Source organism: Mustela nigripes, chromosome 14 (assembly GCF_022355385.1).
Source record: "Mustela nigripes isolate SB6536 chromosome 14, MUSNIG.SB6536, whole genome shotgun sequence".
Lineage (NCBI taxonomy): Eukaryota > Metazoa > Chordata > Mammalia > Carnivora > Mustelidae > Mustela > Mustela nigripes.
This window is the reverse complement of record NC_081570.1, coordinates 96,526,735-96,551,347: the sequence shown is the minus strand read 5'-3', so window position 1 is coordinate 96,551,347 and position 24,613 is coordinate 96,526,735. Positions and strand designations below refer to the sequence as shown.

The 24,613-nt window shown below is 52.5% G+C and overlaps 1 protein-coding gene across 5 annotated transcripts; it reads right to left on the bottom strand.

Moving 5' to 3' along the window:
* Positions 1–69: 69 nt before the first annotated feature.
* On the bottom strand, positions 70–24,274 carry MOV10 (Mov10 RISC complex RNA helicase). Of its 5 annotated transcripts, none has more exons than XM_059375760.1 (21): positions 24,256–24,274; positions 22,942–23,124; positions 9,590–9,793; positions 9,127–9,362; positions 8,684–8,942; positions 7,697–7,831; positions 6,880–7,048; positions 5,817–5,971; positions 5,370–5,546; positions 5,110–5,257; positions 4,537–4,695; positions 4,172–4,275; positions 3,916–4,013; positions 3,602–3,818; positions 2,727–2,844; positions 2,327–2,518; positions 2,003–2,077; positions 1,052–1,177; positions 877–965; positions 493–614; positions 70–417 (listed from the first exon to the last, which is right to left on the bottom strand). In XM_059375760.1, the coding sequence occupies exons 2-21, from the start codon at positions 23,076–23,078 to the stop codon at positions 326–328; spliced, it is 3,012 nt and encodes a 1,003-aa protein (XP_059231743.1). In that variant the 5' UTR covers positions 23,079–23,124; positions 24,256–24,274; the 3' UTR covers positions 70–325. The 5 variants fall into 5 exon arrangements, with proteins under 5 accessions (XP_059231743.1, XP_059231742.1, XP_059231739.1 ...); XM_059375759.1 differs by lacking the exon at positions 24,256–24,274 and adding an exon at positions 23,531–23,631; XM_059375756.1 differs by lacking the exon at positions 24,256–24,274 and adding an exon at positions 23,360–23,500.
* Between the last annotated feature and the right edge of the window lie 339 nt (positions 24,275–24,613).

Below are 24,613 nucleotides of genomic sequence, written 5' to 3'. Positions count from 1 at the left end.
TCTGGGGACCGCTTGGGAGCTCAGGAAAGCCACAAGGCCAGAGGGGCCAGGCTGAGGAGACAAGGAAGCTTTTGCATAGAACAAGATTTTTGTTTTCAGTTTTTCTTCCTCCCCCTTCCCCCAGTTGTTAGCAGCTTGATGTGTCATTCTCCCCAGCAGGGGAGGGGGTGGAATGGCGTGGATTGTAAACTCCCTCCCCCAGTCTTCCTGTCCTGCAGAGGGGGCAGCTTGGCTGGGCTCTGGTTCAGGCTGGGTTCTGGTTCTGGTTCAGGGTCGGGTGGGTGGTTAAGGCTTGGCTGGTGTGAGAAGGCTGTCTCCTCTGTCTTCAGAGCTCATTCCTCCACTCTGGCTCTACTTGCAGGGACAGGCCATCTTCTCCCTCCTGCTCCTGGGGGAGGTAGTCGTGACATTGGGGCCCTAGAAAGAAAAAGAGGTGAGCCTGGCTTCCTTAGCTCCTCCCCTTGCGCTGTCCCCTACCTGGCCCCGCCATACCTGAGGTAGAGGGCCTGAGCTTGCTCAGGCCCTGGAGCAAGTTCTGTCCCTGCTGCAGGTCCAGTTTGGCAGGGAAGGGGCACCCAGTGTACCCCCCGTTTTCTTTACAGAACTCCAGGAATCTGTGGGGTACAGGGACATTCACATAGAGCTGTGCAGGCCTAGCCGAGGCGCGGCTTGGTCCTACTACACTGCCCTGTGCCTCTGGGCGAGCAGCTTATCCTCCGTGAGGCAACTTAAAGGGGGGGACTGAGGACCACCAGATGAACCCACTGAATAGACTTGAGGATTAACTGAGCCACAAGGAGGCGCTTATACAGCTGCACCTGCCCCAGGCTGGGGGTGGTGGCTCCTGAGAGGGATTACCGGGGTGCTAATGCTCACACTTTCCAGTCAGGGTCATGGCCCAGGAGGAGCGGGTTGCCCACCACGATGAGCAAAGCCTTGGCCCGGGTTACAGCCACGTTGAACCTCTGGAAGGAAGGAGTGCTAGGGTCAGAGGAGGGAAGGACAGGACCTGAAGGAAGGAAGTGCTTACACCGGCCACCAGCCCTCAAACCTTGGGGTTCTTAAGGAAACCGAGGTTGAAGTCCAGATCCAGCTGCACGAAGCTCTGGCTGCTCCGCACGGTGGAGATGAGGATGACGCTGCGTTCTTGGCCTTGGAACTCTTCCACGGAGCCCACCTGGAGGGTGAGAGACAGGGCCTGCAACCTGGGGCTCGCAGGGGAAATCGAGGGCCACGCCCCCTCCTCAGGGAACCTGAGCTGAGCACCAAGGCGAGTGGAGAGACATCCTGGGCATTTGTCACAGTGGAGGGACTGAGCAGGAAAGAGAGCATGTGGATTGCCCTGAAAGCTGAAACCTGAAGGGGGAGTCCAGGTAAAGGGGTGTAGGCTAGAAAGGGTTCTCAGCCAAGAAACAGAGCTGCGAGGACTTGGTAACCCAGAGCAGTGGTTTTCAAACTTCCTGAAAAAACAATCGCTAAGTACTTATAGACAAACTGGAGGCCTTTAAACCTTCAAGCATCCACTCCGGCCACATGCTAGATCACCTGAGGAGCCATAAAAAAATGGCCATGCCCTGGCTCTGTCCCCAGAGAGCCGTGCCAGCAGGCCAGGTGTGGCTCTGGCACCGGCTGCTAAAAGCTTTCCAGGTGATTCTTATCTGCAGCCAGGGGCAAGGACCGCCATCTGAAGAGTCAAGGTGCAGACTCACTCACAGGGTGGGAATGGTGAGTGGGGCACACCACCACGTGACAGGGCAGACAGGCTGGGAGTTGGGACTTTAACCTCAGGACAGAGGCCTCAGACAGCCTGCAGCTAAGAATCAAGAATCTGCTGGGGTGCTTCTTGGTCCCAGCCCAGGAGGACAAGCCAACAAGCTGGGATCTGCAGGAGTGAGGGGCGGGGTGAGCCCTCTTGTGTCTCAGGCAGTTAGGGTGGGGCGCCTGGGGAGGTCTCTGGAAGCGGAGGGACGTTCGGGGAGGGTGAAACAGTGGTGAGTGTCACCTTCAAGTCTTTGATGTCATCCAGTCCCCGAAGCTCCTTGTCAAGTTTGGTGATGCAATGACGGATTTTTTCCACCTGGAAGATGGGGACAGGTGCCTTTCTTTCATGCTATTACCGCAGTGCAAGAGGGAGCCAGGCAGGAGGCCAGGGAGCTGGGGGGCAAAAGCTGTCATAGCTGACCACTCAGCTCTTCTGAGCTCAGCAGAGGCCCGAGCTCCTGGAATCTCCATCTAGTGGTCTGGCTAGGGAGGAGGTATGGTCTAGTTGCCGGGGCGGGGGTGGGGAGGGAGGTGTCACACCCTCAACAGGAACTGAGGGCCTGACCTGCTTCCGATAAGGAGAGATGACGCCCACGCTTCGAGGGCTCAGGCGGGCTTTGCCCTTCTTGGAGGAGGGGGCCAGGAGCTGCTTCAGGTAGGAGGTCACTGTGGCAGCCTCTTCTGGGTTGAAGAAGGATGGACTGTTGCCCTCACGCTCGTCCTTGCCCATTACGCCGTGAAAGATGATGGGAAAGCCCTGGATAAGGGGTCAGGGGAAACCTTCAGCCAGACCCTCTGTGTCCCTTCTCTCCCAGCCCGACACCCACCCAGGGAATGTGGGATACCGGGCCAAGGGGACAAAGCCTGTGACTTTTGCTCAGACCCGCCTCCTACCTTGTACCTTCAGTAGAAGGGAAGCTAGGATACAGGGCAGCAACCTGAGTCCCTGCCCTGTTCAGCCTCACCTGTCGAGGCAAACCCTCCCAGCGGCAGAAGCGCTCTCGGTCCACAACGTCAGCACAGGCCTGCAGCTCTCCTTCATAATAGAGTCGGTTAGGAATATCCAGTATGGTGGGGTGGGACCTGGGGGGCAGGAGGAGGAAGATTACTTCCGCCCCACCCTTGGGGTCTCCCCACAGCATCCCCTTGCCGCCCACCCTCTGTGGACGGCAGACTCGCAGGACTGCAGTGTGCGGCTGGACACTTGTAATTGCATGAGAGGCAGAACCCAGCAGGGGTGCTAGTCAGAGAGCATCTGGTCCATGGATTTCACGGGCCAGTCAAATTTAAAAGGAAACCACAAGAAAGGGGGAACCCATCCTCAGGTTTCCATTTTGTCAAGGAAGGACAGTACAAAAACAATTTTCATCTACTACTGCCATAATTTGATGAAATCATGTGTTAAGCCTAAAAGAATAACACAACAGCTACCGCTGAGTGAACGCTCAGTGGGACTTACCCACTGAGAACTGAGAGCTCAGAAATTCATCTGAGCATTTTAGGTACATGAACTCCTCAACTAAATCAGGTACGGCTCTTTAATCTGAATAACGATTAGGTTTATGAAAAGCCACACTGTCCGGATTTTCCTGATTTCCCCTCAGACTGCCCGGAGACCAGACAAATCCCCCAATACACGAATAAGCAAACTGCTCTAGAGTGAAGCCACTTGAGAGGTCAGAGCCTGTGAGCAGCAGTGATGGGACTAGAATGGAGGTCATGGGATACCCATGGCCCACCCCCCAAGCTCTGAGCAGTGCCGGTAGGAGGGAGCCCCGGGCGGGGACTGCGCGGAGCAGGTGAAGGTGCAGACTGGCAAGCACGGTGAGGGGCAGGGTACCTGTAGTTGCGCAGCAGCTTGGTTATGAACTGGGGGTCATAGCCACTGGAGCCCTTCTTGTACAGGGTGTTGTAGGTCAGCAGCCGCTCCAGCAGGGAGTAGCCCAGCCCATGCTTCTGGGTCAGCGGGGAGCGCAGCACAGGCCCCAGCTGCCTAGGGTCTCCTGCCAGCACCAGCTGCCCTCCCGGATTGTCTGTTTCCTTGACTTCCATCAGCCCTGAGAGGCGGGGTGCCGTGGGGACAAAGTTAAGCAGTGGTACCGCCCCCAACCCCATGCAGCATTGTTTACATGCAGCCCGCCCTGAACCCCTCACCTGCTATGGCCACCAGACTCTCAGGCTCCATGGAGTGGCCAGCCTCGTCAATGAAGATGTGTGTGAAGTGATCGATGGGAAACTGAGCTGAGACCAGCCTGGGAAGCATCAAGCGGACCAGGGGTCACATCTGGGCACCTAACCACCAAACCGAAGGCCCACCCAGGCCAGCTTCTTGCCCCATTGCCAGGCACCGTTCTTCCCCAGCCCACTACCTCCTTCCTTAACACACACGATACACACACACACTTCCCACCTGCTGGCCGTGATGAGCGTGGTAATCAAGACTCGATATTCCTGTAGCTTTTTCTTGGCGGGAAACACATAATCCCCCTTCTTTGGATCCCAGTTACAGCAGGGCTGTGGGGTGCAAAGGGACAGGGGAAATCAAGCCAACTCTGCCCATCCTCACCCTCATGCTGGCTCTGGGTCTTCTAGGCCATTTTATTCAGCCCCTCACTTCCCACACAGGGAAATGGAAGGCCCAAGAGGGGTCCTGACCCACCCAAGCTCCCACAGCAAGTATCAGAATCCAGGTAACCTCATTTCCTGGCCCCAGCATCCACCCTGAGCCATAACTAGCACTTGCCGTCCCTCAGCCTGGCATACATCTCCAGGTACCTTGATGTCCTCGGGTACCATGCGGATGTCCCTGCTGGGGGCCAGGAGGCGGTAGATGGAGCTGGGCAGGTGGACCCGGAGCCGCTGACAGAGGAGGTCAGCCCCTGAGTTGGACGGAGCGCAGGCCAGGATGTGGGCTTTGGGCAAGTGTTTCACCACCTGGAGTGGGGAGAAGCATGGTGTGGGAAGCAGCCTCTTTGGCTCCAGAGGGAGGGGACCTGATTGTGACTCATGTTGGCATGGGGTGGCATTTATGTCCCAGACCTGAAGGAAGCAGTGACCCAAAAGCCAAGTTCTGACCCCTTCCTCCCAACCTCCCGCCCCCACCAAGTTCAAGTCTGCACTTTACTGCTGGAAACCTAGTGTAGTAAATATTCGAGTGTATAATGGCCAAAAAGTGACTGGTGACTCTGAGTCATATGGAACCCACCCTGCCCAACAATGCTCAGTGGCCACACTGAGTCTTGATGCCAGCCAGGGGGTGATCAGGGAGCTGGAAGCACCCAGAATCTGAGAGCTGCTCGGTCCCTGGGGGACTTCAGTGTAGGCCCCGGGTCTCTGGTCAGGCCCCACCTGCTTGATGGCTTCCACCAGGGTGACAGTCTTGCCAGTGCCTGGAGGCCCAAAGATGATGTAGGGGGCTGGGCGGGTAGTGCCCGTGACAATGTACTTCATGGCCTGCAGCTGCTCAGGGTTCGACTCCAGACTGCGGTCGTACAGCCTGGCAGAAGGGCCAGAAACAGGATGTCGGCTGGCGTCCCAGAGGCCTCCCCGATTCCATCCCCAATGCCCCACACACCAAGTGGCCCCAGAGCACCCCTGCCCAGTCTCACTTGAGCTTCACATCTGAGGGCAGCAGCGGGACCCCACGGGAGGCCGTGGGAAAGAGCATGGGCCACAGCGGCCAGCGACCCGTGAGCTCCAGGGCGCGGTGCTGCACGCGCAGGGGCTGGCGGTTGAAGGTGAAGTTCACCTTGAAGGTCAGCCCATCCACAAAGCGGCTGAGGAGGCTTTGGGAAAGGAGGGGGGAAAGAGCTCTGGTTAGGGGCCAGGATGTTCTGCATCTATCCTGATTCCATCCCCACTTTTCAAAACAGCCATATGGAAACTGCCCCCCCCCCCCACAAGGAGAAGCTGCTACTGAGGCATCTCAGGGCTACCCCTGAAGAAAAGCTCTGTCCTTGGGGTCCCACTCATTTCAGGGAAAAACACAGCTGCTGCTCTGGCCTAAGAATTATCTATAGACCCTTCTAGCTTCTCAAGGGTCCCCCAATACCCACCTCGTGGAAAAGCTCAGCTTGACACGGTCCAATTCCACCTTATGGACAAAGCCCTTATAGGTGACAGGGTTTTCCTGATGGGTCTCAGAAGACAGAAGTGCGAACAGGTGGTCACCCCGCAGCACTGAGGGGCGACTCTCGGTCACCCCGGGAACCTGTGGGGGGTGGACACAGGCAAGCTTCTATCCCAGGGATGCCTACTAGAGGGCCCAACCGCCTGGCTCTCCAGACCTCCTCAGAGCCAAGGATAGGAGGTGGTGTTGTCCTTCTACCCCAAGACCCTTCCACTTGCCATGGCAGAAGTTTGGGGATGGGCAAGAAGACAAGTCTCCCCAAAATGCAGAGAGAGACTGAGCCCAGCAGTCCTTTTACCATTTCAGGACTTGAGAGCCAGATTCCCAGCCCATCCGTTTGCCCTCTCAGCCAGCTCAGATCCTGCTCTGCCCTTGAAATCTTGCTCAAAACTCAGCTCCATGAGGCGCCTGGGTGGCTCAGTGGGTTAAAGTCTCTGCCTTTGGCTCGGGTCATGATCCCCGGGTCCTGGGACTGAGCCCCAAATTGGGCTCTCTGCTTGGCAGGGAGCCTGCTTCCTCCTCTCTCTGCCTGCCTCTCTGCCTACTTGTGATCTCTGTCCGTCAAATAAATAAAATCTAAAACAAACAAAACCTGCAACAACTCCTGTAGGAATCTTCCCTGATCATTCCAGCCCCCCTGCCTCTCAGCAGGTGTCCTCCTCAGCACCTGTGTGCAGCACCCAATGCTCATGTGTTACTCTGGGCTTATGTGTACAACGCTTGACATCTGAGAGTCGGACAGGGATATAAGAATCATCCAGCCCAGCTCTGTACTTTCTAGCTAAGGGAACTAAGGCCCAGAGACAGCAAGAGACTTGCCCAAGGCCACAAAGCTAGAGGTAGCCACGTGTGGATGAAAACCCAGTCCCGCCGTCCGCACTGCCCTGCTCCAACAAGACATCATCAGGGATACAGAACAATGCTCTCTCCTAAGCCTATGGACTGGCTGATGGAAGTCCACCCACCCCACACCAGCCCCGAGCCCCGACCTCCAGGGTAAGCAGCCTCGGGTTCTGGTCCGCGGGGTCCCATGTCATGGGCACCGACTCCAGGTCGTAGTGCCGGATGTCATGTTCCATCTGTAGCTCCTCTAGGTGCAGCAGGAGCCGGAGCTTCACCTCGTAGTTCCTCCACTGCAGGCCTGTCTCCAGCTGGGCCCTAGCAGTGCCGGGGGAGTGGGGCGCGGCACGGAGGTGAGAACAGGATGGGTCAGGCCACCCCCATGCCCAGGAGCGGCCGCCCTCTCCCGTCCAAGGCTCTGGGGTTCTGGGGCTCTGAGAGCACCAGGAATCAGAAGACTAGAAGGGCAGAGAAGCAGCTGGAAGCTCAGAAGCCTCGGCGCACAGAGCCCTGGCTCTACTCCTTACTCCTAATGCCCCTGCCCCCTAATTCAGACCTGCCTTGGCATCCACACCATGGATGCTATGGCCTGGAACATTCTCCCGCTAAGATGCTCCTGAGACGTACACCCTCGCCTCATTCAAATGTCGTTTTCTGCTCCAATATCACCTTTTCAAAAGAGGCCAGCACTAACTGCCCTTCACAAGACCGCGCACACCATCCCTTTATCTGAAATTGTAGCATCACTTGTGTTCTTTGGAGCACCTGGCACTACCTGAAACTGTCTGATAGATGCTCATTTCCCCCCACTGCCATGGGCAAGGCCCTCATCACCTTGAGCCTGGTTCATGCTGCGTGCTCAGTACAGAAATGAAGGAATGGCACACAGGAGGCTGGGGACAGAGCTGTGGGGCAGAGCGAAGAGACTGGAAGGCAGCACAAGGGGAGCAGAAGGGTGGCTCTTACTTTATCTCAGCGATCTCCTTTGGGGCAGTGAAGATACTTGTCCCCTGAAGAAGGATGGGGAGTAGCTGCCGGAGGCGAGGGGGTGGGTAGTATGTGCCCAGCGCCATACTCAGCTCCAGGTCATAGCCCTTAGCACTGCAAATGGGGGGAAGCAGAGTGACCCCAAGTCCGAGATCTCGCCCCTTCAGAGTGGTGGAGACAGCCCCTTCCCGGAAGATGCAACCTTCTAGAAAACTGCTGCTGAAAGGGTCAGCAGCTTTTGCCCCAGGAGGCAGAACTTACTACCCCATGAGGCTGCGCATCCCAAGGCTGGACCATTCGTTTTTGGGAAAGAACCATACTTGGAAACATTAAAAAAACACATATTGGTGCGGAGGTCGGCACCTAGATGGCTCAGTGGGTTAAACCTCTGCCTTTGGCTCAGGTAATGATCTCAGGGTCCTGGGATTGAACCCCGCATCGGGCTCTTTGCTCAGCAGGGAGCCTGCTTACCCCCCTCTCTCTGCCTGCCTCTCTGCCTGCTTGTGATCTCTCTCTGTCAAATAAATAAATAAGATCTTTAAAAATAAAGAAAAAGATAAAGAAAGGAAGAAGGAAAGAACGGGCACGGGTTCCTTTGTGGGTGAAGTGTTCTAAAACGGATCACGGTGTTAGTAGCCCGTATCTGTGAATATACTGAGAACCTCAATTGCGTACTTTACATGGGTGAATTGTACAGTATATGAATTATCTCCACAAAGCTATAAAAGGGAGAGAGAGAGGTCTACCACAGGCTGCCTGACAATCCATCATGCGATCGAAAATGCTTAGCATTTTTTCAGGGTCACCTGCAACTTTCTCCCAAGACAGAAAAGGTCTCTGAGGCCTAGAGGAATTACAGACTCACTTGGGAAAGGGGCCCTGGCTCAGGCTCTGGGTTCTTCCCACGGGCCCCCACTGTCGTGCTGGGTACCGCAACCCGGACTGAGTTGGAGGGGAAGGCGTTACCGATCAGGTCTCTCTCCTTCCTCTATCCGGCTGGTCACTACAGGGTTTCCAGTTATCCGGGTCCGCTTGAAGGGAGTCGTGGGCTTCAACTGCGCAGCCAGGGGACTGTGGGCAACAGCGGCCAAGAATCGGGCGATGTAGAAGGTACCAGCTCCTTCTGAACCCGGCTCCCCAGGGCCCAGCAGCTCCCAGAGCACTGTGGCCGGGAAGTAGCCCACAAAACTGGTCTTGCAATGGACATGGAGCTCGTAGCACTCGCCTGGAGGAGGACAGCAGAGTGAGAGGGGACAGGGAAGGGACACTCCCCCAGGAGCCACAGCCCAGGGCAGGAAGCATCCCCTTCCCCTCACCCAAGGGACAACAAGTGTGTTTCCCGAGGCACCAACTCTTCCCAGGGCAAGCCCCTGTCTACCAAAGGCTTTTTCCTGTGGAAACCCACTCACCAGGGCCCAGCGGGCAGGGCAGCTCTTGTTCTCCATTGTAGAAGGCAAACTGGGGGGTCCGGCAGAGTGGGAAGAGGTGAGTGAGGGTGACAGGCTGAGTTCCTCCGTTCCGAAGCCTCAGGGTCAGCACCTCCTTGCGGTTCAAATCCAGGCGGATAAGGAGCTGCCCCTCTCGGGCTTCATGGGGCCCCTGGACTTCCACGTCCACCCCATGTTTCCCGTGAAGATACTCAGCCCTGGGGAGAGTGGGAGTTAAGGCGGGGCTGGGACAGGAAGGGCCTAGAACAGGGGAGGCTGGCAAAGAACCAGCTCAGCTCAGGAACCCCACTGCCTCCCCCAGTGGAGCTTGCTCCTTCCCCACCCTTCCCCCACTCCTTGAAGGAGGGCGCCTTACCCCAACCTGAGGCTACCAACTCTTCCCCCAGCCAGACGGATACCGCCCCCCACCCCCATACCCACACACCTGTCATAGAAAATCTTGGCTAGCAGTGACTTGTGCTGTTTGCTGATGTCTGACCCCAGCTTCACTCTCCTCTTTTCTGGGAACCACACGTTGGCCCAGCGGTCGAGTCTGAAGAACCTGACCCGAGTCTTGGTGACGTAGGCCAGATTCGCAATCTTCATTCCATACAGCATGGAGGAGAAGCCAGGGGCAGGGGTCCCAAAGCTGCCGGAAGCAGAGGAGACTGGGAAGTGAGGGAAGGCAGGGGAGCTTGGTGGGGAGGGCAGAAGGGGGCCATGTCTGCGGGTTGCTCTATGTGGGACATACCAGCACGGCTGTGGAACAGAACAGGACCCAGGGACAGAGACTCAAGGCTGGGGGGGGGGGGGGTTCATAGGAATTTTTAAAGTTCTCGGGGAATTCAGTAGGCTTCCCAAGACAAAATATGATTGTTTAAAACAGCAGGTTGTAGACAGTGCATTTCTGAGGAGGAAAGCCCAGTGCTGGGCTAGTGATTTGGAGGACTAAAGGCAGAGAAAGAAATGAAGATTTTTGGTGGGGGGAGAGGGGAGGGGAACTATTTGGGACAGAAAAAAAGATAGCAGCAACCCAGCGGAAAGAGCTGGGGCTAAGGGGAAGCCAACTGAGAGGATTCAGAGGGGTGGACCTGGGGTCCTGCCTGACGGTGGAGGAGGGGAGAGAGGGGTCAGAGAGCACAGATGTCCAGGGTGTGTGGGCAAGGTGGCTGATCAGACAGCAGTTTCCACCCGAAGTCAAAGGGTGCAGGTGGAACCCAAGCAGGAAGGGAAAGGATCCTTCTCCAGAGATCAAAGAGCTTGGTTTTGTGCCTAGAGAAGGTGAAGACAGGGAAAACTGGTCAGAAGGACAACAACTTCAAGGTTTAGTGCCTGGAATTCAGTTTAGTCAACACTTACAGAGATCTTTATGTGCCAGACCCTGCGCTAGGCCCTGGGGGTTCAAGGAGGCGAAAGACCCAGGCCCGCCTCGAGGAGCCCAGCACAGACTGAACACATGGATTCCAGCATGCTGCCGGGGGCGGGGAGCAGGGGGGCGCAGCCAAGGAGGGATACGGAGCCAGGCTGTCTGCAAAGGCTTCCCTGGGGACAGTGGTCTGAACGGAGTCCTGAAGAACAAATGGGTGTTAACCAGGCACAAGAGCTCGGAGTGCGAAGTATGAGCCGAGGTGGAAGGCTATGTAAGGACAGATGCTGGGGGCCGTGGGGCGGGCGGCGTCAACCTCCCACTTGGCCCCAGGCTGGGTCACCTTGGCCTACTTCACTTCTCAGAGTCTTGCTTTCCTCCCCTGTGAAACAGGGATAAGGCCCGGTTCCGCGGCGGGGCTGCTACGAGACGGGCGCTGCGGTGTCCGTCTAGCCAGGGCCTGGCACATAAGGAGATCTCTGTAAGGTGTGCACTGGTTAGCATTAGCATCACACACAGCGGGGGGGGGGGGGGGGGGCCTGCCGTGGGAGGGGGGGGGGGGGGGGGGGGGGGGGGGGGGGGGGGGGGCGCGACCGGGAGAAGGGCGGGGCGGGCGTGGTGGGAGGCAGCAGAGGTGGGCAGGACCAGGTCACGCGGGTTCGCCTGCCAGGCCGGGAAGCCTAGACTTCACCCTGAAGGCCCAGCAGCTCCCTTCCTCTCCTGGCAACCAGGAGCAGCGGGGGGCATCCCCACATGGGACATGTCCAAGATCTGGACCGCCGACCACCCTCCCTCAGTGTGTTCTAGGGAACGAAAGCAAATGCTCGTTCCTAGGAACCACGGTAGGCCCTACTTAACTGGCAAGGCTAACGCAGCATGGTCATCACTAGCGTGTAATGAGATCATTCGTGGTCTGGACCATTCCCTGGTGCCCCCTGCCTGTCACTCTGCCCCTCTCCCTTCTCACCCCAAGCAAATGAGAGTGATACTATTCGGGAAACTTTGAATCAGCTCTGATTTGTTTTAAAAAGATAGTCAATCATTTCCAAAACATAACAGAAAATGCTCAGTAAGCGGTACCTACTATTTATTAGTATTCGTATTAGTAGTAACAGTAGTACTAAGAGTAGCAGTGGTAGTAGGAGTAGTAACAACTTACTTGCAGCCCACAGCAGAGGCTACACTGTGGTTACAGAACCCCCGCAGGTGGTGGGTTTTAAGCAGGGGAGTGGCAAGGTCTTATGTGCATTTCAGATCACTCTGGCACCAGGACTGGTGGATTTGCTGGAGGATTTGCTGGAGGCAAGACTGAAGGCAGGGACACCAGTTAGAAAAAGGCCATTGCAACAGTCCAATTAAAAAGATGACAAGGGCCTGCACGAGGAAGTGGTAAGGATAGAAGAGGGGCTCTGCAGATCGGACAATGTATTTAGAATGTGAAATGAGCAGAAGTTGGTGACTGACAGGAGGGGGGAATGGAAGCAGGGAAGAGGGAGGCGTCCAGGACAGTACTCAAATCCATGCCTTGGTTTCCGGGAGCGTTCCTGGGATAGAAGGGAAAGACAAGAGGAGGAGTAGGAGGACACTGGAGGGCTGACCATGACCTCTGGATTTGGACACGCTCAGTTTGAGATTCCTGGGGTCCAGAGGCAGCTGGTTGCAGGAGTCGGAAACCGAGAACTCAGGCCAAAACCAAGCCTGAGCCCAGACTAACACTCAGGAGATCCTCAGCGGTCGTTCCAACCACAGACGTGTGCGGGATCTCCCCTGGGAGTGAGTCTTCTGAGAAGAGCCAAGACCAGGGGGACCCAAGGAGGAGGAGAAAACTCCATGAGAAAGGGAAGAGAATCAGCTGGAAGTCTACAGGCTCAAAGGCTGCCCAGAGGTCCAGTCACAAAGGGTCTGAAATCAGGAGGAGTCACAGCCATTCCCCAGGGCCCCTCGATAAGTATCCCAGATGGAGCACAGACTCAAATGCCAGTGGACGCCAGCTATGGGCATCTTCTATATCTGACCCTCTCAGGCACCTGTACACTCCCCTTTCTGAGCCATGGGTGGAATAAAGACTCACATGCCCCCTAACTCCACTTGAGGAAACAACAGTGCAGGTACCTAGAGATGCAGCAGGCTCTCAGCATAGTGCCAGGGAGCAAGCCGGGCTCCAAGGAGGCTGCGCAACCCCCAGATTGCAGCCCTGTCTCATAGTGGGGGCAGTTGCTTGCTGTCATCTTCACACAGCTGTGGCCGGCAGGAAATGGAGGTCCAAGGCAGCCAGATCTTCTGGCTTTCAAGAGAAACCAGAATCGCGGTGCCTGGGTGGCTCAGTCAGTTGGGCATCCGACTCCTGTTTCGGCTCCGGTTATCATCTCCTGCTCTGGAGATGGAGCCCCCCCCCCCATGTCAGGCTGCCTGCACAGCAGGCAGTCTGCTTCCCCTCTGTGCCCCCTCTCTCAAATAAATGAATCTTGAAAAAAGAAAGGGAGAAGCCCAAATCAAAATCTGAATGTGCAGTCTCCTAGTTTTGGAAGCTTGTGCATAGGCACAGGGCCAGGAGGAACTCAACTTTGCAAGTTTTGCAACTTCTGCCCGGGATACTACCCACTATCTCAGTATTTCTCAAATTACTCCCCAGCCCTATCACCACTCCCCAAATTCCCTTATCCCGGGTCTAAGGCAACAGTCAGAACAAAAACATTTTTTTTTTTTTCTCCATCAGAAACTTAGTACTTGCTTGTGGGGAAGAAAGTCCCTATTCTTGTACTCTTCTTCATCTAGTCACCCAGATTTCTAGAAAGAAAGATGAACACATCCATCCAACACGACCAGATGAAAAGATGTTCCAAAGGCAGAGAAATGCAAATTACAGTCAAACCGAGATACCATTTGACTCCTGTTAGACCGACAAAAGTGGAAAATCATCAGAGCATGAGAAGTGGGCTCTCACATACTACTGGCAGAAAGGGGAAGTCCGACCACCTTTTGGGGAACAATCTGGAACATCTCTGAACATGTGAAATACAGGTCTCCTTTAACCAAGGAACTGCATCCCTGGGAAGGTACCCCAGAGAAAGAAAAGTGCCTGTGTATAAGGGTCTGATCTGGGGCACCGGGGTGGCTAAGTCCTTGAGCCTTTGGTTCAGGTCATGATCCCAGGGTTCTGGGATGGAGCCCAGCTTCTGGCTCCCTGCTCAGCGGGAAGCCCGCTTCTCTCTCTCCCACTCCCACTCCCTCTGCTTGTGTTCCCTCTCTTGGTGTGTCTCTCTGTCAAATAAATAATTTTTAAAAATCTTTTTTTTTTTTTTATTAGATTTTTTTTTTATTTATTTATTTAACAGAGAGAGATCACAAGCAGGCAGAAAGGCAGGCAGAGAGAGAGGAGGAAGCAGGCTCCCTGCTGAGCAGAGAGCCAGATGCGGGGCTCGATCCCAGGACCCTGGGATCATGACCTGAGCCGAAGGCAGCGGCTTAACCCACTGAGCCACCCAGGCGCCCCAATTTTTAAAAATCTTAAAAAAAAAAAAAAAAAGGATCTGATCTGACAATATTTAGCAGACGGCTGAATAAACTGCCAACGCCCACCCACGGAAGCTAGGCAGCGGTGAAAAAAGAATCACACCCACCCAGATGCCTAAAATTTAAAAGGCCGACAACACCAAATGTGGGTGAGGATGCAGACACACCAGCACACTACACCAGCACACTCCTGCACTGTCAGCTGGAGTAGAGATTGGTGTAATCACTTTGGAAAAAGGCGCCGTTTCGTGTCAAACGAAACATAGGATGCCATGTTCTTATTTTTAACAAAAGGAGTATTACATGTGCAATAAAAATTCCATTACTAAAACCCAGTATAGACCTCGCACTAGTATTTATCCAATAAGTACTTGCTGGGAGAAATGGGTGCAAGGATTAGCAAGTAAATTTAGACTACTTTTGTTTTGTTTTCTGAAGATTTTATTTATTTATTTGACAGACAGAGAGTGAGAGAGGCAACACAAGCAGGGGGAATTGGAAAGGGAGAAGAAACAGGCTTCCTGCTGAGCAGAGTCCGATGTGGGGCTCGATCCCAGGATCCTGGGATCGTGACCTGAGCTGAAGGTAGACACTTAACCTCAGAGCCAGCCAGGTGCCCCCAAACTATGCTTTTATGGACAAAACAGATCACACTGTGAACACTGAACCATAGGCTGGCACCAGAGCGCTGCTGGGCAGGAGCCTGGAGTGTTACATGTCAGGTGGGACACATGGTCCAGACTTGGACATATATATAATTATATAATATTACGTACCATTATAAATGTGATAAGTATATAATTTACATACTCCTTTACATATACTGTCCAAACTTGAACACACATATAATATATAAATCTACTAGGGCGCCTGGGTGGCTCAGTGGGTTAAAGCCTCTGCCTTCGGCTTAGGTCATGATCTCAGGATCCTGGGATTGAGCCCCGCATCGGGCTCTCTGCTTGGTGGGGAGCCTGCTCCTCCTCTCTCTCTGCCTGCCTCTCTGCCTACTTGTGATCTCTGTCAAACAAATAAATAAAATCTTAAAAAAAAACACTACTAAGTTCACATATAAATAAATATAATATATATAAACGGAGGCAGGGAGTAGAAAGGAAGTGAAATAAAATGCTTGAAGACCAAGCCCCAGTCACTCTACTTTTAGATGACTACGTACATTTGAAATTATTGTTATAAGCCAAAAGAGTAAATTATGTCTGACTTAAGCGATAAGACCTATTTATCAGTAACTTGCAGGAAGTTGAGAAATGGGCTCAGGAAACTGGCAGGAAGTAGGGAAGGCTGAGCAGCCAGACCCTAGACAAGGTCACAATGGAGGATGAGTCCGGGAAGCTTTGCTGCCAACCACCAAAAAAGAGGTCAAGCAGCTTGCCTAAGATTTAAAAACAACAATAAACACATATCTACCCCTGTGATCCAGCCAAGTCTCCCAGGTATATCCCCAAGTGAAATGTACAACAATGTTCACAGCAATTTTATTCAACATGGCCCTAAACCCACAGCAGGGTCCACGAACAGAACAGAGGAACAAACTGTGATTTGTATTCAGACGCAGTATAGTACTCAGTGATAAAAAGAAGCTGGCGATGAACACAGCACAGATGAATCTCAAAAACATGGCGCTGAGGGGAGCCAGGCTGGCTCAGCTGATAGAGCTCGCCACTCTTTAGCTTGAGGTCATGAGTTCGCACCCCATGGATGGGGTAGAGTTTACTTAAAACAAACAAAACATTATGCTGAGTGAAAGGTGGCTTTCACAGGTGTCCATACCTGGGGTGCCTCCTGGTTTCTGCTCAGGTCAGGATCTCAGGGTTCTGAGATGGGGGCGTGCTCTGCGGGCTCAGTGGGAAGTCCGCTGGGGATTCTCTCTCTCCCTCTGCCCCCCTTCTCAGATAAATCAATCTTTAAAAACAAACAAAACAAAACAATCCCCCCCACAAAGTGTATACCTCTTGATTCCATTAAATGAAGTTCCAGAGAAGCACAACCTCAAAAAAAAAAAATCAAGAGTGGTTTCCTCTGGGTGGGTAAGGGTGAGGACCCACCAGGAAAGATGGGGGAAACTTTGGGGGTGATGTCATATTCTATGTCCTGACAGAAACCACACACGATATATGATTTGTTAAAACTCACAGAATGGTGCAATTAAAATGCAGTCTGTAAGTTTCACTTAAATTTTGAACTCTTACAGTTAATAATCATCATGCTGAAGTCTTTGGGGTGAGGGGCACTGAAGTCTGTAACTTACATAGAAATATACTGAAAACACTAAGATGGACTGATGGGCAAGTGTGCAAAATACTAATTAAGAAATCTAGGTGAGGGTATCTGTGTGTTTGTTGTACAGTCATTTCAACTTTTCTTTATGTTTGAAGTTTGTCATTAATAAAATGTTGGGGAGGAGCGCCTGGGTGGCTCAGTTGTTAAGCACCTGCCTTTGGCTCAGGTCATGATCCCAGGGTCCTGGGATTGGGTCCCACATCAGGCTCCCTGCTTATTTTTAAAAAATAAAATAAAATAAAAATTAAATTATATTAAATGTTGGGGAAAAAATTCCAATTATGTATTAGAGGTCTACACTAGATGATCAGATCAGGAAGGATTTCTGTGATGTATTGTTGAGTAAGAAAAGCAGAATATGGAAAATGCATGCACCATGATCCTTTTTATTTATTTGTCTGTTTACTTTTTGAAGATTTTATTTACTTGACAGAGACAGATGCAATGAGAGGCACAACACAAGAGAGAATGTTAGAGCAGAGGGGAGAGGGAGAAGAGGCTGAGGAGGGAGCCAGATGCAGGGCTTGATCCAGGACCCAGGGCTTGATCCAGGACCTGAGCGCAAGGTAGCTGCTTAATGACTGAGCCTCCCAGGTGCCCCAGCATCACCCTTTTTAAATAAAACAACCCAAAGAACACCCAGGTTGATAACATGAGTTTTCTGAGCATGGGACAGAAAGTGGAAATGGGAGGTGGGATGCTGATGTGGGGCGGGACCCACAATAAACAAGGACATATTATGATGATGGGGGGGGGAGGGTGCAAACCGACAGAGGTGTGATGTAAGTTTGGGTTCATAAAGAGATAAATGATGGGGTGGACACCCAAAGGATCAAAAACTTCTGAACATTAAGCATTAAGGGCCCTCTCTCCCAAATACCAATTAAACTGTTTGATGTGTAATTTTTCTATATGTACTTTTTTATATAGACTTAAAAAAAAAAAGATTTTATTTATTTATTTGACAGAGAAAGCTCATGCACAAGCACTAAGAGCAGCAGGCAGAGGAAGAGGCAGGCTCCCTGCTGAGCAGGGAGCCGGATGTGGGACCAGGCACCCCTAGTAGGCTCCACACCCAACGCTGGGTTTGAACTCACCATCCTGAGATCAACATCTGAGGTCAGGGGCGCCTGCATGGTTCACTGGGTTAAGCATCTGCCTTCAACTCAGGTTATGATCCCAGGCCCTAGAATGGAGCCCCCAAATCAGGCTCCCCACTCAGCAGAGAGCCTGCTTCTCCTCTATGTCTCCATCTGCTAATGCTCTCTGGCCTTCTCTCTCAAGTAAGTAAAATCTTTAAAAAAAAAAAAAAAAAAAAAAAAGACCTGAGATCAAGATTTGGACACTCCACCGACTGAGTCACTCAGGTATCCCACAGACTTTTTTTTTTTTTTTTTAAAGATTTTATTTATTTATTTGACAGACAGAGATCACAAGTAGGCAGAGAGAGAGAAAGAGAGAGGAGGAAGCAGGCTCCCTGCAGAGCAGAGAGCCCGATGCGGGGCTCGATCCCAGGACCCCTGGGATCATGACCTGAGCCAAAGGCAGAGGCTTTAACCCACTGAGCCACCCAGGCACCCCTCCCAAAGACTTTTTAAGCACACAAGTTTTTCCTGTGTGCTGCACACATTCTCCTACAACCGACTTCTTTCACCACCACGAACGGACATCCTTCTGGACATTCTACCAAGCTGCCTCGTTCATCGGGATGGCTGCAAAGAACAGCGCGGTATGAATGTGGGTGGTGTGTTTCACTATTTGTCCAGTAATAGACAGCTAGGCACCCACAATTCCTGGCTATTTCAAATGTTTTAACAACCATCCATGCACAAAAACTCTTGTAGGAAGTTTATGGGACAAATGCCTTCAAAGTAGGTCTTCTGGGTCAAACAGACTCTTCACACCTTCAGAAAGTTCTGTCACATTGTCCTCTGAACGGGTTGTATAAACATAATATTACCACCAACAAGTATTTGGGAATACCCTTTTCCCACGCCCTAACATCAGAAATCTTCAATCTTCTCAACTTTCGACAATCTGATAAACAAAAAAAAAGTATCTTGCTTAAATCTGCATTTCCCCAGATCACTGACACAGTCGACTACCTTTCCTTCCGTTGCTTAGTCATTTGTGTTTCCTCCCCTAAACCAACAGGAGTTACCACCAAACACAAATATGACATGCCCCTCCCACATGACTCCGCCATCTACAAGATGGTGTCAAACCTTTTAAGGCGGCGTACTTGGATCCTCTTCAGAACAAGGACACTGCACACACAAAACAACATCAACAACAGGAAACATTTACTGAACACTCCTGTTTGCCGTCTGAAGTCTCCGCGCGCATTATCTCATTTAATCCTCACAACCAAGTACTGACTATTATCACCCCATTTTAGAGAAGAAAATACTGACAGGTTCTCCTGTCAACCCTCCTCCACCGTACCTCGGCCATTCCCAACTATTTGGATCATTCTCCAGACTTCCCTGTCCCCATGGGCATCCTCAATCTGTAATGCCCTGCCCTTGGCCCTGTCATTTGTTTGGTGAACAATAATAAATCTTTTTAGATGCGGCGCAGGAAAAAGTAGCTAGAGGAATGGCATTTCAGAACAAAATATCAAAACTGGCAGCGATCTTAAAGGGACATCTAGTTCTGTGTTTTTACCAACTGTGAGTTGCAACTCTCATTAGTGGGTCAAGACCAGGATTTTTATAAAACTGAAGTAGAAAAGGACAAGAAAATAAAAATCAGAGGGCACAGGGAGTGAGGCTCTTGAACTGTTTCAAGGACACACACTGTCCTGTGAAAGCGGAGTACCCCAGGCTCCAAAGTAAAATGTATTCTTTCCTGCCCATACAGGTCTAACTACCCAGCTATTCTCTATGCAGGAAGCCAGAGGGATTTTTCTAAAACTGTGAATCCGTCAACTCCTACTTTGAAACTTTCTGTGCTTTCCTATTTCTGTTAGGATTAAAAGTAAGCAAACAAACAAGGCCTCTCTGGCAGCTGGCAAGGTCCTGCCCCATGGAGCCCCTGCCTCCCTCTGGCCTCCGGTCACGGTTACTGAGTTCACTCTAAGGTCGTGAGGGTGCTACTCCCTCGGGGTCTGGAATGCTGTCCCCTTCCCCCTTGGCGTCCGGGAACTCCTGTTTATCTTCTGAGATTAGGTTCCAACATCACTTGCTTGGAGAAACCTCTCATTCCTAGACCAGGTCAGGTCTCCCGAGTTCCATAACTACCATCGCGTCCTGGACCTTTTGTTCCAAATACTTATCATGACCATAATTAACTAAGGACGTTTCACGGCCGCCGCCGCCTTCCTTAGGTTCGTTCTGTGCATCTAACAGCGCATCTACAGCCACTTGCACAGTTTTGCTTTGCTCACAGGAGGTATCCAGCCAAGATTTGTTGAAAAAAAAAAGAAAAGAAAAAGGATGAGTCTCCTGCCCAAGGCGAGAGCACTCTTCTCTGGAAACTTCTCTTGACACCCCCCCCCCCCCACTCCTCATTCCAGCCATCACTGGAGTAATGACAGCTACCACTTCCAGAGCCCACGTAACAGGCTATGCAAGGTAAAGGCTTTACCTAGGATAGCTCATTCTGGCCTCGCCCAAGCCAGAGAGGACGACATACATTCTTTAATGCACGTTCACAGGAAAATTTAGATAGTTGTTCAAAATCCAGTGCTAAACTCATAAGTGGCCCAGGAAGGATTTGAACTCCAGCTATCCATCTCAACTATTCCAGCCCCTGAAGTATTCTATGACGTTTGTCTCCACATCTGCCACGGTCCCCCGCCCACCAGACTAGATCAGAGGCAGGAACCAAGGCAGAGTCTCATTAAACCTATCTGCTAAATAATGAACAATGGGGGAAAAGCAGAAAGTTGGCTGCAGAGCATCACAACATCCTGAAATAACCCAGCTGGATGGGATGCACCCCTCCCAGCATAGGAAATCTCCCCCAGACCTCCTGATAGGGGGTGACTGGCTATGGTTCTCCGGCAGCCCACCCTCTCGAAGATCAACTCTAGATCCACTTGACTTACTAATTCAATGACATCCTGACAGGACTTACAGAGGGTCTACTCCCTACCTGGTTCTAGGCTGGGGTCAGAGAAAGGTGCCAATGTGACAAAAAGCCTGTGACAGTGTGGTTGGGGAGCCAGCCACAGACCAGTTCCAACACAACACAAGTGTACCGGGCTATATAACCTGGCTGTGAAGAATGAGCTCACAGAGCAGCAGTGAATTCCCACTGGGAGGAAGAGGGCTGATGTCACAGCATTCCAGCCTGGGTTTAAAGGATGCGCTAATAAAGAGCTCTCTAATCTTAACAAATCTCCAGCCAGCAGGCGTGGGGAGGTAGGGGGGCATGTTGAATGAACCTAGTTCTGCCTTCTGGAGGGGCAGGTTAGTATAAACCTCTCCACCAAGACTGTCTTCAAAATTCAACGATTACTACCTTGTTCTCTCCAGTGTCTCTTTTTAAGGCACACATTTCTCCAGTTTTTAAGTATCTTTACACCCAACAGGAAGCTTGAACTCATGACCGTGAAATCAAGAGTGGCATGCTCTACCAACTTGCTAGCCAGGTGCCCCTCTTCCTTTTTTTTTTTTTCTAAAAACTAGGTCTCATGACAGAATATGAATAAACACAGACTCTTTTTCTCCTCCTCCTCCGAGAATTAAGACTACCTCTGGCCTTCAAATCCAAGGCCAAAGCCAAGGTCAATGTCACCTTCTCCAGCAAATTCCCATACAGAGGAATGGAACCTATTTGCATAAGACACAAATTTCCCTAATAATGACAGGGGAGTGGTACCTTATTGGCATACAAAACAAATGCATATAGTAAAATTACTTATGAAACCCCTTATATTCACCCACAGTGCGCATTACTTCTGGTTTTCCATATATGCTGTCAGACAGAGCCTGCGTTTTCCCAGGACTGGAACACACTGCCTAGCTTTGGTTCAGAGCTGATAAAAGACTCTCTCCTAGACCTAATTTTAGTTAGGTTCCTCTGAACCTCTTCTCCATTAGGCCTCAACCTTGTCCCCCACCCCTTAATGTGTCCTCTTAGTAATCTCCCATCCACTGACCCCCTGCTGCTGGCTATCAATTCCCAGCTGTCTTTGCTGGGTTGGGAGTAGAGCTCGCTCTTCCATACAATACCCCTAAAATAAAGCCTAAATAAAGCCTTCTCCACTGGTCTACCAAGCATCCAAAATAATACATTAACAAAGCCAGAAGAAATAGTTGACTTGTGTTCAGGGCCACAAGGTACTTGTATTTCATGAACACAGGTGAATTCAGAGATGTTAAGTGCCGATGTCTCGATAGTCACTGCTCTTTCCTTCCTTCTCTTCAGCAGGTTTCTTTTCTCTATCATATTTCTCTCCTTATTTGACCACTTATGATGGTATACGGTATGCACGCATACCCCATGCCTATTACAGCCTCGTGCATTATTCCTCTCTGTCCCCCACAGGGCCCAGCACAGGCTGAGGGCATAAACAGGTCTTAATCGCTGGCCCTTCCTCAGATGTTGCTCGAGCCTGTTAGTCCCTCTTAAAACGTGACACTCATTACTAAAAACAAACCAAACCCAGATATGATCTGGTCAATATGGAGAGTCACTACGTCCTCCCCCAACCCCAAACCACATTTCTATTAACACAGTCTAACACTTCTTTGACTCTTTCAGCAGCCACACCGACCTTCTGGTCTGTTAAAACCCAGAGCCTTTTTCAGGAGGTCGGTTATGAAGCCGACATCCCCGCCGTCCTGTAGTTATTTGTGTAAGTCTTCACATTTATCCCTGTTAAATCGTGTCGTGGTTTTTCGGCCCAAGGCTGCAGCCTGTTGATAGGTGTTTGGGAAGCACAATTCGGTGGTTTGCCAGAGAGAAGTGTCTGATTTTCACTTAGATGCTAAAAGGAAAAGGGGACCAAACAGCCTGCAGCCACAGGGTGAGAAGGGCCTCCAGGAGGCTGGCCCTGGGTCTCCATGGAGAAGCCACAGGTGCTAATGGAGATTTGGTACGCACGTAGTTTGCGCCCTCATCTTCTTTGCCGAGCTGCCCAAGATTCTCCCTCCGAACCCGGGTCTCCTCCGCTCGCCGGGATAGCGGACCCCCTCCGCAGCAGCCCCTCAGCAGCGGGGCGGGGGTCCCCGCAGAGCCCGCGCCAGAGTCGGCCGCCAGCGGCAGGCAGCTCCCTCCCGCGGTCCCGCGATGCCTGGGTCCCCCACTCCCTGTCGAGCTCCCCTCCCCCCACGCCGAGCGCACCCCCCACCCCCGCGAGCGGCGCGTGAGCGCGGGACCCCGCTCCCCGCCCGGGGCCCGGGCTGCCGGGGGGCGCGGGCTGCGCGGGAGGCTCTGCGCGGGGACCGGGTGCAGGGGCCCGGCCGGGAAGAGCGGGCGGGCTTCGGGCGGCGCTGGCGGGGCGTGGGCACGGCGCGGGAGGGGAGGTCTGCGCCGCCCCGGGACCGGCTTGCGCCACTGGGGGAGCTGCGTCCCTCCGCGCCCCGGGGCGGGAAGGGTGGCCCCGCGGAGGGGGTCGTGGCGGCGAGCTGGGCCCGCGAATCTGCGCCGGGGAGTGGGCCGGCCCGTACCTGATCTTGAAATCCCAGTTATAAACGGTCCGCAGCCGCTCGCGATCTGTCTCCATGTCCAGTCCCCGATCGACTAGGAAACTCTCGAAGCACTGGCCCGTCTCCCGGAGCTGCCGGCAGCTGAACTTACTGGGCATCGCGGCGGCGGCTGCGGCCCAGGCAGGAGGGTCCGTGGAAATGAAACTGAAAGTCGCCGCCGCGGATGTAAGTTGGCGGCCCTGGGATGCGGGTGCAACAGGGGGAAGCCCCCTAACTCTGACCCCTGGTCCTGCAAGCTCCCTTCGCCCCACCAGGATTCCCTCCTCTGTTCTTTTCCTACCTGAGCCTTCCCTTCGGTCTCTCCGTCCTATCCCCTCCCCCTCCTCCCATTAACTCTTTCCTAAGGAGTCTGACCCCTCCCTCAGGGCCCTCCCCTTACCCCAAGCTCCCTCCCCTGGCTTCTGGCCAGAATCCGAACGTGGCTACCGCCTGGGGCCCCCAGAGCCGCCCGGGAGGACTTCCGAGCCGCAGCTAGGGCTACTCCCACGCCCACCCCCTGGGGCCTCGGGACTTATTGAAAAGCAGGAGAGCAAAGGGCAGGGACTGGGACCTGGGTTGGCTGCGACTGGACTAGGGCAGCTCATCCAGCACCTCCCCCAGACTGCAAGGGACAGAAACCAGCGCGGAAGCGAGCGGCACGCCCCCCTCCCCCATTCACCCCTCTCGGGCTTTTCAGACGCAGGGAGGAAGGCATAAGAGCCAGATAAGTTCGAGGGAAAGAACCAAGTGTTTCTGAGATAAAGGTGTGTACGTGTGGGAGGGAGGAACAAGGGGCTCCGCCGGCGCGAAGAGTCATTACTTTTCTCAGCCACACAGGTTTCGTTTTAGTGTAAAGGCTGATGATCCCTGCCCTTGAGCTACGTATTTGGGCACTTAATTGCATTCCAGTCTGTGTTGCTCTTAATTGTTACGAGTATATAAGCAAGGGCTGCCCCAGTCATCAAAATCTCAGCCTGAGAGCGAGAAGCTCTTCTGCTAGGCAGTAACTGGTTAATTGTTACAGCATCAGTACCAGGAAGAGAAGTAAAAGAGCAGCGCTCTTCAGAAGACAAGACTATTAAGACAAACTAAGAGGGGTGGGGCTCCCACAATAAACATAAAATGAACCTCTGCATCTATTTATGCTCCCTAATAACACACACACACACACACACACACACTGATAATAAAAGTTATATAAAAATTTTCTTTAAACAAATATACCAGAGTTCCAAATATATCAAAGGTAGTGTTGTTCTCCGAGTAATTCCCCGTAGACCACACGTTCAGTCTAACCTAGTGCGAGGAACGTCCAGAACCCAGGTCAGGCTCCAGCTGGGCTACTCTCGTGCCTTCTCCCAGGCCAACAACCAACTAAAGCCAGGAATAACAGATTTTAGCAACAGGAAATGCAAAGTCAGTGTGAACCAAAGCTAATGGCAAGGGGAAAACAGCGCAGGGGAAGTTCTGTATTAGAATTTACGTCTTAGTTGATTATGCAAAGTAGAGGAAAACACCAGAAAAAGAGCCAATTTTACCCTTTTCTCTCCACAATTACCCGCTGAGGTGTGAGAGTAGGAAAGAGGAACCCCTTAAAATCGCCTTACCATTTCAAAAAAGTACCGTTCACCACACCCATACTGAATGACCCCAT